The 14,496-nt window shown below is 45.4% G+C and overlaps 1 protein-coding gene across 8 annotated transcripts in view; it reads right to left on the bottom strand.

Moving 5' to 3' along the window:
* The window catches only part of LOC311590099 (GON-4-like protein), a 65,997-nt gene that overhangs the window by 13,274 nt on the left and 38,227 nt on the right, over positions 1-14,496 (bottom strand). For all 8 annotated transcript variants that reach the window (XM_084768951.1, XM_084768947.1, XM_084768949.1 and 5 more), the window contains 8 exons: positions 13,688-13,728; positions 11,881-11,984; positions 8,784-8,982; positions 8,284-8,370; positions 6,145-6,313; positions 4,951-5,095; positions 3,147-3,297; positions 135-251 (listed from right to left, as the gene is read on the bottom strand). In XM_084768951.1, coding sequence (XP_084625077.1) covers positions 135-251; positions 3,147-3,297; positions 4,951-5,095; positions 6,145-6,313; positions 8,284-8,370; positions 8,784-8,982; positions 11,881-11,984; positions 13,688-13,728 — 1,013 coding nt within the window. The remainder of the gene's footprint in view (positions 1-134; positions 252-3,146; positions 3,298-4,950; positions 5,096-6,144; positions 6,314-8,283; positions 8,371-8,783; positions 8,983-11,880; positions 11,985-13,687; positions 13,729-14,496) is intronic.

Genomic DNA, 14,496 nt, shown 5'->3' with positions numbered 1-14,496 from the left:
ATATATATATATGGTTCCAAGACGACTTCTCTGTGCATCAATTTTCTAGGACAAGCACATTCCGATTCTGTAAGGTTTAACTCCTACAGAAATGCTCAGCGACTCCCACCTCCCACTCTGAAGCAGGGCCTGACCTTTAACCAGAAGGGGAGCCGGTGCTCTTCCCTCTCCACGGGCGGCCTCCACTGCTGTGGCTGGGTCTCTTCACAGCATCTCAGCAGAACGGGCAGCTGTTTGGTCTTCTTATAGAACTGGGCATGAAAACACAGAGTGTAAGTCATGGTCCCCCAGACTGGTAACCGGGGTGGCTGATGTTGCACACGTACAAATGCATCGGGAGTATATGCTGAATAACGCTGCATTTCTAATCAATGAGGATTTACAATGATCTACTATCTACCCATTCTGATGACCACTACAACTCAAACCTATCTTCCCCAATAAGCCCCACTGTAAAGAAATTTGGAAATTTAAGTCAGAAAGCAAAGGAAGTAAATCATGAAAATAATCTTACTAAACATTCCCTCTTGGACACAGAGCTTACCCTACCCTCCTCTTACCCACAGAAGCTACTTTTAAGCAGGTAACAGTGTGATCTGGAAAAGACAGAAGAAAAGACACTGGGAGCTAAGCAGATGGAATGCATCGGTGATCTCAGGGGAAGAGGAGAAGAGAGGAAGAGACAGAGGATGTTGGTTTCATTTTAAAAGTAAATGAGCTGAGTGTGGTGTCATACACCTTTAATTCCAGCACCTGGGAGGCAGAGGGAAAAGGATCTACCGTGAGTTCAAAACCAGCCTGGTCTACACAGCAAGCTCCAGGACAGACAGCAGTACACAGACACCCTGCTTTAAATCAGTCACTCAATTAATCAATCAATGAGTAAATAAACAAACAAATAAGTAAATAACCAGCATACACAGACAAACACGGTTTCAAAATCAACAAACTAACTAATAAATAGACTAAATGGTCAGACAGTAGGCTCAAGCCTGAGGAATTGAGTTCACATGGTAGAAGCAAAGAACAGACTTCCTCAAGTAATCCTCTGACCTCATGTGTGCATTGTGGCATGTGACTTTAAAAAAATATAAACAGGGTTGGAGAGATGGCTCAGCAGTTAAGGGAATTGACTGCTATTCCAGAGGTCTTGAGTTCAGTTCCCACCAACCACATGGTAGCTCACAACCATCTATAATGTGATCTGATGCCCTCTTCTGACCTGCAGGTGTGAATGTAGGCAGAGCACTGTATACATAATAATAAATAACTTTAAATACACACACACACACACACACACACACACACACACACACACACACACAGATCAATATATCAGGGGGTGGGAAGATGGCTCAATAGTTAAAAGTGCTTGCTGCCCTTAGAAAGGATCTGGGTTCAGTTACAAACACCCACCCTGGGCAATAGCTCTAATCCCTTCTTCTGACCTCCACAGGCACCTGCGCGCGCGCACACACACACACACACACACACACACACACACACACACATACACGGTGCACGTGTACTCAGGCACACAAACACACACAGAAAATGACACATCTTAAAAAACAATAGAGTTTGAATAGAATAAATGAGTAAGTAAGGGTGCTAGGAAAGCGGTTCAGAGACATCACTTCTTAGCACTGAAGGAGGGAGGAAAAAAGGAAGAGAAGGAAGGGAGGAAGGAGGCAGAGAAGCAGAAAGAGAGGGAGGAAGGAATGAAGACAGACAGGCAGGAATTCATGACTGAAGGTTAATAACTTAGGTCTGAATCCAAACACCGAGAAATCAGTTATACCCCTGCTAACGCAGTGCCGCGGTAAGCACTTCACCCTTCCCAAGCACACAGGCCACCAGGGAAGGGTAAAGCACTTCCATAGCAAGAGCTTCAGATCCTGCCTGACTCTTTAAGCTACATTGTGGAAGTTTTGCTTTCTCGGTTATGTTATGCAAATGTTTTTGTTTTAATCCCAGGTGTGGGCTATGGGGCTGATTCAGATTGCCCAACACCAGCAGACTTTGACAAGAAGTTGGAGAGATCCTGAAACGAGGATTGACCTGCCTCAAGGAACCCGACAAGCAAAACAGCAGAAAGTGGGCAAAGAGAACTACACCTCTCTCCCGCTAACCTTCCTTCTCTCCTACCTGGTGTGGGTTGTTGGAAGGGATTGAGGTGAAGGGAAAACGAGACATAAGGAACCAAAATTAAAAATGGACTTTAAGGGGCTGGAGAGATGGCTCAGTGGTTAAGAGCACTGCCTGCTCTGCCAAAGGACCCAAGTTCAATTCCCAGCACCCACATGGCAGCTCGCAACTGTCTGTAACTCTAAGATCTGACACCCTCACATCAATGCACATAAATTTAAAATTAAATAAAATATTTTTTTAAATGGACTTTAAACTCAGCCTACAAAGTTATTTAATCTTTTCTTCTATTGTCTGTCTTTTACTTGTCTCTTTTAAAAAAGGATGTTGTTGCAGAGCCCTGGATAGTCTCAAGTCACAGCAATTACAGTGTCTGGTCTCCTGGGAGCAGGGGTTACAGCTGTACCACACAGCTCGTTTACTTGACTCCTGAAGTATATTCTATATAACTTTGACATAAATGTCTAAATAACAAAGCAGTGCTGGAAACTGGAGAGATGGCTCAGCAGTTAAGAGCAGGTCCTCTCTAACCCAGTTCCCAGCACCCACACACCCACGTCAGGAGGATCACAACTTCGTAACTCAGCTTCAGGGGATCTGAGCCACCTCCATACACTTGCACATACCCATATACAGACACATGCTTAATTAAAAAACAAAATAAATCTTTAAAGCAAGCAGAGCAGCACTGTGGAGAGGATTTAGAATGAAAAACTGCCTGCTTGCTTGTAGAAGGCTAGAGAGACACAGTGCGGCTAGGAGGACCAAGGACTTGTAGAATCCTTTGACTTGAAAAGCGTCTGACTTTGGCAAATAGTCACGAGAAGGTACTCTGGAGCAGATCAATGAACCAACGCCTTAACAAGGAAAGAGCAGAACTAATCGTCCATGGTGGGAGGAATGACCCGTTCAATTAGCTGCCTTTTGCAGGGCCTTCCCTCCCTTCGCTGAGAGCTGAGAGGACAAAGGCGAGTAGGGGAGCTTGCAGAAACACTCACTTTAATCACGTTGTGAGGAGCCTTGTTCAGGTTGAGGTTCTTGATTCTCACCGTCAGCTGGTGCGCAGTCTTACAGGTTACCAGGTACTTGCTGATTAGAGGCTTAGGAAACTCGGTGCCTTCGAAGTGCTTCAGGCCTAAAGCTAAGAGACTGAGAGAGAAGCAAAGATACAACCTAACTTCACAGACCGTTCTTCACAAGCACTCTCCAACCCGCTCCCGCTTCATAAGCACTTTCGACATTTCAGATATTAACAGAGAACTGAGTGTTTTAAGGACCAAACATGAGCCGGGCCACGGTGGCACACACCTGTAATCCCAGCACTGGAGGAGGCAGAGGCAGGTAGAGTGTTGAGTTCCAGGCCTGGACTACAAAACGAGTACAGGACACCTAGGGCTACACAGAGAAACCCTGTCTTGGGAGAAAAAAAAACAATGACAAGAAAGACCTTGGATTAATCCCCACACTGCTTAAAATAAATTTGTTTAAAGTTCACATCCTTGGTGAAGCCTTATGACAGAAAAACAGAAGAAAAAAAATCAGGCAAAGGCACACTCTCAACAGCCAGGAGACTGAGGAGGGGACACCAAGGTCAAGACCAGCCTGTGCTCCACAGCACATGCCGGGAGTGTAGCATGACTAACTTGTTGGTTATGGTGCTTGCCTACCATATGGAAGGCCCACGAGCTTGGTTTCAAAAAATAACATCAACAGGGCTAGAGATACAGCACTGACTGGCCCAGCACAAATGAGACTCGTCACACTTCAAAAATCACAACAAAAAGAGCATTACATGTCACAGGATGAGCTGCTCCAGGTATGGTGGCAGTAACTCAATGAATAAAATGACAATTTGAACTTATTATATTTTTTTTTTTTTGAGACAAGTTTCTCTGTGTAGCTCTGGCTGTTCTAGAGCTCGCTCTATAGACCAGGCTGGCCTCAAACGCACAAATCCGCTTGCCTCTGCTTCTGCCTCCCTGAGTACTGGGATTAAGGCGTGTGCCATCAAGTTCTTGTGTTTTTTAAAAGCAAATTACAAAATTTCTTAAATTACTGAAGCTGTATCAGCATGAGAGGGCTGAGGAAATAACTCAGCAAAGTGCCCAGCACACCCAAGGCTCCACGCCAACATCCAGCACCACCTGCCCAGCCTAATGGCTTACAGCTGTACCCCCACCTTTTAGAAGCAGAAAGAGGATGGAAAACGAAAGGCCAAGAATGTGTGTACCAGGCCAGGGCTGGAGAGAGGGCTCAGTGGTTAGTAGCACAGCCAGCTCCTCCAGAGGATCCAGGTTCAGTCAGCAAAAGCCACAGTGACTGACAACCATGAGCAACTCGAGTTCAAGGGCCTCTAACACCCTTTGCCACCCTCTGTTGGCACTGTTACACACATGCTGCACAGCCCTCAAGCAGGAAAAACGCCCATAAAATAATGAGGAAGTTTTAACAGCAACATGTGTTGCATGGCCTGCCAATGGCACGGCTGAAACTGCCATCTACATGGCTTTACTTTGGTCTGTGTCCTTTTCACACACTTTCTCCCCCTTGCCCTTCTTTTCTTTTTTTCAAATTTAAAGATTTATTTATGTATTTTAAGCATATGGGAACTTTGTCTGCATTTACATCTGTATACCAGAAGAGGGCATCAGACAGTTGTGAGCTGCTATGTGGGTGCTGGGAACTGAACTCAGGACCTTTAGAAAGAGCATCTTTCCAGTCTCCGTGTCACACATCTTATTTCCCCTAAGGCTCTCTTTGTCTCTCGCTAATGTGTTCTTTCATTCCTCACAGTAATCGTACTTGTCCTCAGCCTTGGTAAAGATGGTCTTATCCCGAGGATTATTTGCCTTCAGGGAACATACAGGAAGGAGCTCAGGGTACATGAAAACCTTATTTGTGGCCAGGATCCAGGCCACTTGCTTGGGCAAACAGGGAAATTCACTGCCTGTAAGAAAAAAACATCTGAGATAAATATAATCTAAGAACCAAAGAGCTTCACAAAAGCCTATAAATTCCTCTGGCTCGATCCCTTCAAGCTTCCATGCATTCCAACCTCACATGCTCCTAACGGGAGCTAAGCCACACCGAGTGTTCTCGTCCTTTCCTGTATGGAACCCTTTCCCACTAACACAGAACATAAGGCACCTAGCAGCACCCACATATACTGTTATCCTCAGAGAGCTTTCCATCCCTTCTCTCTTTAAACAGTCTTCACAAGACAAAGACCTTCAACAAGAGTTTTGCTCTTTCAAGATAAAAATTATACTTTGGTTATTCTCCCTTACAAACCTGATGCTCTAGGTGCCAGGGAGACGGCTCAGCAGACAAACTGACCACTGGGCCTGAGGGCCTCAACTCAGCTCCTGGGAGCCAGGTGGTAGAAGGAGAAAAACAACTCTTACTGCTGTGTAATGTATTATGTGCAGTGTTCTTGTTTCCCGTGTGTGTGTGTGTGTGTGTGTGTGTGTGTGTGTGTCTGTCTGTCTGTCTGTCTATCTGTGTGGATATATAAAAGTAATTTTAAAAATACATAGAAAGTATAAGTGACACTTTCATTTTTAACGAAGTGGGATTTGGGAGGTAGGCCCCAAATGACGTTAAACATGGGTCACACAAGGAAGGTAAGTCCTCTGCCACTGAGCTACATCTCCAGTCACCACAACTTGACCTTAATGAATCAGATTAAGAACATAAACACAACTGAATCTTCACAACCTGACTTTCTCTTTACCAAACCACAAATACTGTGACAGCGAACACACCCATGTCATTCAAGTCCACGTCCTAGGAGTGATTCCTGCACACCTAGCCTGCCTATTGCCTCGCTTACACCAACACAGACACCAACATGAAATCCTAAGGCCTAGGAGATGAGTCAGAAAGAATAAATTACAAATATCCTGCACCCTCCATCCCTAAGAATTATACCTAAAACACTAAAGACTCGCATCTCTCAGTACCAATGAGAACCTGACAGTGGCCCGAGTCACCTACCTGTCTTCTTGGCAGTTTTATGAGGACTGCAGTCGACGCTGATGTGTGCGAAGTCGTCAATGAGCTGCATTGCTCCCACCCAGTTACAGGGTTGGAACAAAGTCTGAAAGCTGGGGTTGAACTGCTGGTGAAGAGCGATGGAATTCTCAGCAAAGGTGCCCAGCTCTTTCTGGGAAAAAAGGACACAACAGAGATCTGAGAAGATTCCAGACAACCCAGTCCTCACGCTCTGACGGGGAAAGGACCCTTCCTGTATAGGACTAGAGGCAGGTAACAATCGCTCTTAACTGCTGTCATTGCTCTATAACTTGTCTGCCTTCGGCCTCAGCCGTTTAGGGACTGGGTGTACATTCATTGGTCCTATTTTTGTTGTTGTTACTGTTTTTGGGTTTCTGTTTGTTTGTTTGTTTTTGGTTTTTTGAGACAGGGTTTCTCTGTGTAGCCTTGACTGTCCTGGACTTGCTTTGTAGACCAGGCTGGCCTTGAACTCACAGAGATCCACCTGCCTCTGCCTCCCCAGTGCTGGGACTACTGGCATGCAGCACCATGCCAGCTTCTCTTGTTTTGACTCTCAAGACTGTAACATTCCTCAGTCGTCCAGATGCGCACTGTACTCTCAAGTTAGACTGAGTTCAGCGATGGAGCAGTTACGAAGCATGCAAAAGCCCTGGATGTAACCTCAGCACTGAGGGAGGGGAGAATGGGGGAATGTTAGATTCCCACGCACATACCCCAGGTATCTGAGACGCAATCTCACAATCTAGGGCTGGGCACACTTGAATTCATGATCCACTTTTCTCATTCACCAAATACTGAATACTGAAAGCAAACTCCACTACTACACCCACCTCCAGCCTGGGGTTTTGGTATGTTTGTTTGTTTGTTTGTTTTTCAAAGACAGGGTTTCTCTGTGTAGCCTTGGCTGTCCTAGAACTCACTTTGTAGACTAGGCTGGCCTCAAACTCAGAGATCTGCCTGCTTCTGCCTCCTAAATGCTAGGATTAAAGGTATGTACCACCACCACCTGGCCTGCCTCCTGTTTTTAAAAAAACATTTTCTGAAGCCGGGCATGGTGGTACACGCCTTTAATCCCAGCACTCTGGAGGCAGAGGCTGGTGGATCGCTGTGAGTTCGAGGCCAGCCTGGTCTACAAAGTGAGTGCAGGACAGCCAAGGCTACATAGAGAAACCCTATCTTTAAAAAACAAACAAACAAACAAACAAATATAAATAAAAACGTTTTCTGAGGTCTGGAAAGCTGGCTCAGCAGCTAAAAGGCGTGTGTTCTTCTTGCAGACGACCCACATCCAGTCCCCAGCACTGATCTGGTGGATTGAAAACATCCATAACTTCAGTTTCAGGGGATCTGACACCCTCTCCTGGCCTCGACAAGGATCAAGCGAACATATTATACACATACGTACATGTAGGCAAAACTCTCACACACATAAAAATCAATCTTTTTTTTTTTTTTTTGGTCATTTTTCAAGACAGGGTTTCTCTGTGTAACAGCCCTGGCTGTCCTAGACTCGCTTTGAGACCAGGCTGGCCTCGAACTCACAATGATCCACCTGCTTCTGCCTCCCAAGTGCTGGAATTAAAAGCGAATAAACCTAATTTTAAAATTTTCTGAATAATATATCAAAAACCATTTTTTATCACGATGTTCTGAATACAATAAAAAGTGAGGAGACTCTTTTACCATAGAGGAACTTCGGCATATTGGCAAACACACCATGAAACCACAAAGAGTTATCTCCAGGACTTATGAAGTCAAGGCAAGAGGACCAGGCCAATTTATGAGTCTGAGCCCAGCTCGAACTACCCTGTCTTGAAAGAAAGAAAGAAAAGAACGAAGGAAGGAATAAAGGAAGGAAGGAAGGAAGGAAAGAAGGAAGAAAAGGAAAGGAAAGGAAACAGATGAAATGGGTCCCAAGATCAGGAAGGTGCAATTAAAATAAGATTCAAACATTTCCTAAGACTCAGTGCTAAGCAAACAGGAAGGCACAGGACGAGCAGGCACAGCGAACAAACACATGCAGGAGAGAAGAAGCACAGATTACACCACGTGAAAGACGTTAACAGTGGCAGGCTGATGTCATACTTAAGTCTTCAGAGTTATGAATATATGGAACCTTACAAGAAATAACCTGGTGATGGCAGCCTCCGAGCTGAGGCTGGGGTTGGCGGTGGTGAGAAGGTAGATTTGTGTCAAGAGCTGAACATGCTGGGGAGGAAAAAAAAAATGACTTATTAAAAAGTTGCCATTTCAAAAATGCAGATCCTACCAACAAATCTGCAAATGTATCACAAGTTTTGCTTCTCAGAGAGACTAGAGCAAAGCAAGATCTTGGCATGAATTCCTGAGCTGTGTTCTTTTGAGCAAAACCACAAACTCAGACAAGCTTGAACCTCAAACTAGAGAGACTAATACTCTGAACGCACTGCTGAGAGCTCTGAAATCTCTAACCCTGCATATCACAGGGTCCCACCTGAGCCACAGCCATCAACATGCCCTTCTCTCAAGGCCTTAGCCGCCGGACACTGCTAAGGTCCGGGCTTCCGATGGGAAGGGCCATCTCTGACTTCTGAGCTGGGTCTGGAGAGAATCCAGTTACAAGACAAGAGGAAAAGGCGTGCCTGCTGCATCTGCTGCTGGAGCCTGCTCCTCTGCGCTGGGTCTAGAGTCAGGGTCTGATGGACTTTCTCCTTCGGAGGCTTAAGCTTCTCCACTTCAGGCTGCTGTTTGGCTGAAGACTTTTTCATTTTCAGCTGTTCAAGCAGCTCCTTCACTGTCCGATGTCGTTCATTCAGCAGGTTGGCCAGTGGTTCCTCAAACCTATTCCCAACAAGGAAATAATCTGTATATTTCCCTAGGCTCATAACAAAGCAAATTCCTGGTAACAGCCTATTAACCAAGCTTGAACAATGTTACTTTGATCACTAAATCTCACTATAGCCAATACTCATGTTCTTTAAGCAAATATTTCCCTCAGACTGTTAGCATTATATTCAAATACAATAAGACTGATGCTGGAGGAGAGTTTAATGGTAGAGCACATGCCTAGAATGCAGAAGCCCTGGGTTCAATCGCCAACATTGCCTAAAGAAGAGTCTGAATTATTTTCCACCTTATTTTACTACAATTACTTCTCTCTATATAAAAAACACAAAGAGAAAGAAAGAGATTAAAATATAGGCGCAGAGGAACACCTGAGTAGTACAAAGGCACGGGCTAGTGGGACCTCGTCGTTGTCCTTGCATTATACTAAGAGGCAGCACTCTACGACTTCTCCCCACTGACGGGACTCTGGCCAGCTGGAGTGTGGCGAGCATGGATGCCCTTCTCTCCCATTCCGTTTGCCTGCTAAAAACTGTTAGGTTACATGCGTTAAGCTAGCACCCAAGGTTAATTCCCTCACTTAGCTACTTCCTCCTCTTGAGGCTGACTACCAAAGGACTGAATCCAGCAACTGAAAGCCCCTTTGGCTACCCTCAATAACTTGTCCAATTAAAATTAAACACCTCATCCTGACATGGGCTTTCCCTGTGGACCGTTACAAACCGCCATTCGCCTATGTCCCCTCTCCCTTGTTCCGTCCCCTTCTCCCTCCTCCTCTACCCCGTCTTCATCCTTTCTGCCTGCCCTCTGTCTATCTGGGGCAAATAAATCTCTTTTGTGCTAAGGACCTGGCCTTGAGGGTCCTGGGCTGATACTTTTCCTAATACTTCCTGCTTACTCTCGTGAAATTTATCCTCTCAGCTCTGTGATATGATCTGAGGATGCCTTGTCTAGGATAATGATAGCTTTGTCAATTTAACATCAGCAACCATACCAGCTCCTTCCACAAGGCTTCTGCTGCTGCCTTCTCAGTTTCCGTCCTATGTAAAAATAAGGCCTCAAGTGCCACTGTTCTAGAGCTACTAGGTCTCTATTAGTTCTGAAGGGCTAAAAAAAGTCTCTTAAGGTGTGTAAATACAAGCTGTAGAGGTATTTAAGAAATTTAAGGTATATAAAAATGAAAGATGCTTCTGATTTCTTTTCCTCGCTATAGTATTGTTACACTAAAACATCAGAAGCTCAGAATTTTAACAATAATAAATGGAATTCTGATAAGCAATTACTCTAACCCTGGAAAAACACTGCTATTATTACATTTTGGGGTCCCCAAGCATTTCCTATGACTCAAACACATGAATCTACTGCCTCTCTGCAATGTGGATCTCAACACAGACCACAGACGGTAGTATTGCCTAACATATCTTCTATCTCTTTTGGTAAACTTTAAAAATTCTCATAAGCAGCCGGGAGTGGTGGCGCACGCCTTTAATCCCAGCACTTGGGAGGAGAGGCAGGTGGATCACTGTGAGTTCAAGGCCAGCCTGGTCTACAAAGTGAGTTCAGGACAGTCAAGGCTACACAGAGAAACCCTGTCTCAAAACAAAACAAAACAAACAAACAAAAAAAAACCCTCATTAGTTTCAAGGAACAGACTTGAACCCACCTCTCCCAGGTTAAATGGACTCCAACAGCTGAAGTAAGCTCCCACACCTACTGACTGTTCTTGCGATTAGGAGCTTTCTGTCTCTCCTGGTTTTGGGACTCCCCTCAGCCAACTACCATGATCATGAGCCTGGAATTTTTTCTTCTTTTTTCTTTTTTGGTTTTTCAAGACAGAGTTTCTCTGTGAAACAGCCTTGGCTATCCTATACTCAATCTGTAGACCAGGCTGGCCTAGAACTCACAAAGATACGCCTGCCTCTGGTTCCCAAGTGCACCATCAAACTGGAAGAAGGGTTTTTTAAAAATATTTTATTTAATTTTAATTTATGTGCATTGGTGTAAGCGTGTCAGATCTTGGGAGTTACAGACAGTTGTGAGCTGCCATGTGGGTGCTGGGAATCGAACCCGGGTCCTTTGGAAGAGCAGACAGTGCTCTTAACCACCGAGCCATCTCTCCAGCCCCGTGGAAGAAGTTTTAAATGTACACCCTGGATAAAAAATTTCCCTGAAACTTTACCTTCCCTCCCCAATGAATCTGCCCCAGCAGATTTAAAATCAACTACAGACTGCTCTGAGACCCAGCCCGCTCCAGGTGTCAGCTCCAAAGCATCTAGCCCAGGTGGTCCAGCCTGTCAGGCTGCCCCAGCAGGCCTGTGCTTCCCTAACCCCCGGGAGGTCCCACAGAGCCTGGACAGCTAGCAAAACAGCCTGCTCTTCTTGGCCTTGGCCAGCATCCCAGCTTTTTGGGTCCCCAACAATGACAGCCCAATGTCAGGAGGAAAGCCATAGAAGATTTTTAAAAACCCCTTATCCCTTATTAGTAACTTTATACAAAATGGCCAGTTTATTGCTCCTGGGACATCACAGCAGGCTTGCACGGGTGGCGAGTGAGATCTAGTGACAAACAATGAGCACAGGCAACCAGACAGCAGAGTGGAGGTCATTTCTGTGGCTGGCCTTGCGAAGCTCTGCACCTCTCCAGCACCACTCACCTGGAGGAGCTGCTGTAAGGGCCAGCTATGCTTTTTCTCCCTTCCCAAACAGATACAGCTTTGTCTATAGCTGCACTGCCCCAAAGCAAGGAGATTGTTTTTGTTTGTTTGACAACAATTACCTCCAGGGCTCCTCACCCTGAAGAAGAACCCGACTGAAGATTAATTTTAATTCCTAAAAAAAAAAAAAAATCTTTTCAGATATACACGATTGCTTCACTCTAAGCCTCAACCAGCATACCTTAAGGCTTGAGGGGTGTTGAAGTTAGGCCGAGACTCCGTCACACGCTCCTCTTCCTCTGGGCCATCATCTTCCATATTGGAGAATCCCATTTCGTCTTGGAACTGTGGGCAAAAAAGGAGGGTTTTATCAAGGGAATGGTCCCTGTGTATAAGTATATCTAGCAACACAAACATAAGTAAAAACTACAGAATTCAGGGACTTTAATAATATTGGGACCCAAAAGAAAGTCTACGGGCCGGAGTTAGCTCAGGGGTTAAGAACACTCTTTGCTCCTGCAGCGGACCCAGGTTCAATTCCCAGCCACAAAATGGTAGCTCACAACCATCTGTAAATCCAGTCTAGAGAATCCAATGCCCTCTTCTGGCCTTCAGAGGCACCAGGCATGTGGTACACTGACAGGTATGCAGAAAAAACACTCGTTCGCATAAAAAATAAAAAATAAAAAAAAAAACCTCTCCTCACTCTTCATCAAGGAAAACTTCTCTTTGCAATAGACAGAGATCATTATGGAAAACTGCAACTGATCAAAACGCAGAGTTGTGGAGTCCAGTCTCAAAGGACATCTATACAAACACTTCTGTACCTCAGGCTCAGGGAACATTGCAGAAGGAGCAGAAAGATTGGTAAGAGCCAGAGAAGCAGCCCACAGGTGGTTGTGAACCTCTCCCTGTGTGTTGGAGGGCCCTGTGGCTGAAGGCTGCAGCCTCCATGACTAGACAGCTCTCTGAGCTTGGCGCAAGATGGAGGCCTCCCTTCCCTCAGCAGGCTTCCTACTCGCTACCTGATCTTATATGGAGGCTGCCCCTGAGCTAAATGAGTGGCTTATCACAGAAGTAGCCTCTGACACAGCTTCCTACAGAATGTTCCCCCACCCCACCCCATCGATAATTAAGTACTGTGCCCTGCACCAGCAAAAGGACCTTGTGGCTTTATGCAAGGACGTGCACTGTGAGAACCTATCAGAGTACCCACTGGCTGCTCCACTTTTCCTATATGTCCCCCTCAGCCCTGGAATACAGTGGATGTGCTGCCCTGTAGCTGGTGCTGGAAGGCTGTCATTCCATCACGTTCAAGGCCATCCCATCCCTGACCCGTGCCTCTGCTCCTCCTGCCCTTGTGGGCTGATAGCCAGCAGCCCCCAAGTAAAGAGGAGACCCACAACCATGGGTGCTGAGAACTGGACCTAGATCCTCTGAAAAAGTAGCAGGTGCTGAGCCATCTCTCCAGTTTCCCCACACACCCAAAATATCTTTTTCTTTGTTTTGCTTCTTCAAGACAGGGTTTCTCTGTGTAGACTTGGCTGTCCTGGTCTATTTGTAGCTTTGCAGACCAGGCTGGGCTTGAACTCAGTGATCTGCCTGTTTCTGCCTCCCTAAGTGCTGGGATTAAAGGTGTGAGTCATACCTGACTCACCTGAAATATCTAAACAGACAGATTTACCTGCCACTCCTCTTTGGAAACACCCACTCCAATCTTTCTTTGGAGGGTAGACTTACCTGGCTAAACAAATCTCTGCTTCAACTGAAAAATTACCTAAAATCAAGAGACAACTTTCCGAAGAACTGTCTCTGGATTCAGTGTCCTAATGAGAGTCTGCAACAACAGTGCCAGGAGTGGCATGTGGATAACCCAGGTTCACTGCCTGTGGATACTCAAGAGACTACAACCCTGAGTTCTCTGGCCCCTGTGCTCCTAGCCGACCCTGACACAGCAGGCCACTCGGCTGCAAAGACGACTTGGAAGAGCAAAGAGCAGAGCTTACTACAGAATCCCACCAATCCACTGACTCAAAAACCATACTCACAGTTTCAAACAGCTCTTCCATCAGCCCGTTCACTTCTTTTTCTGTGAAAAAGCAAAGGATTATGTATGTAAGCAGAACTTAGTTTCATTCTGTAGTAAGGAAGAACTCTATGAAGATAATGTATTTCTCCCTGTTTCTCCCAAGGCATCTGAGCAAATAAATGCACATACCCACCCAACACTCAGCAACTCAAAAACAGTTATAAAACACCAAAGGTCCTGCTCAAGATGCTTAGGATGCATGAAGGAACAAAAGACACAAGTCTGTTTTCATCACGTTTGTTTAAATTCTAGTGGGAAGACAGACAGAAAATGTTCAACAATTGTATAATAACAACAGAGTTATAAACCCAGTTCTCAGGAGACTGATGTAAAATATTGTTCCGAACTCAAGACCATCCTGTGCTGCATGAGTCAGGAGCGAACTCCGGCTACACAGTGAGATTCTTTCCCAAGAAGATGAACAGACACACACATGGAGAGCTATCTGATAACACAAGTTGGTCTCTGACACTCCGGTTGCTAATCTCTTCTGTTTGCAATGGGCCGTCTCTGTCCTACCCAATTCACTACAAATCTCTTAGTCCTGCTTCACTGGCTAAAATACATCATCTTGAGTCCTTTCCTAAGCTGTCTAGAGAAAGACAACCTCCTAAAAACCCACATAGAACATCGCTTTCTATCCCCTTATTTTAAGCTCATTACCTGCAAGGCAGGGGCCATGTCCACATTCATTTTGGCATTCAAAGTATAATACAACCCTTGCCGAATAGAAAATGCCAAATACAGGACTATGAGGTGTACAATTAA

The sequence above is a fragment of the Acomys minous genome (assembly GCF_964271855.1).
Source record: "Acomys minous genome assembly, chromosome: 19".
In the NCBI taxonomy this organism is placed as follows: Eukaryota; Metazoa; Chordata; class Mammalia; order Rodentia; family Muridae; genus Acomys; species Acomys minous.
Note: the sequence above shows the minus strand (reverse complement) of the source record. Positions and strands in the feature narration are given on the sequence as shown.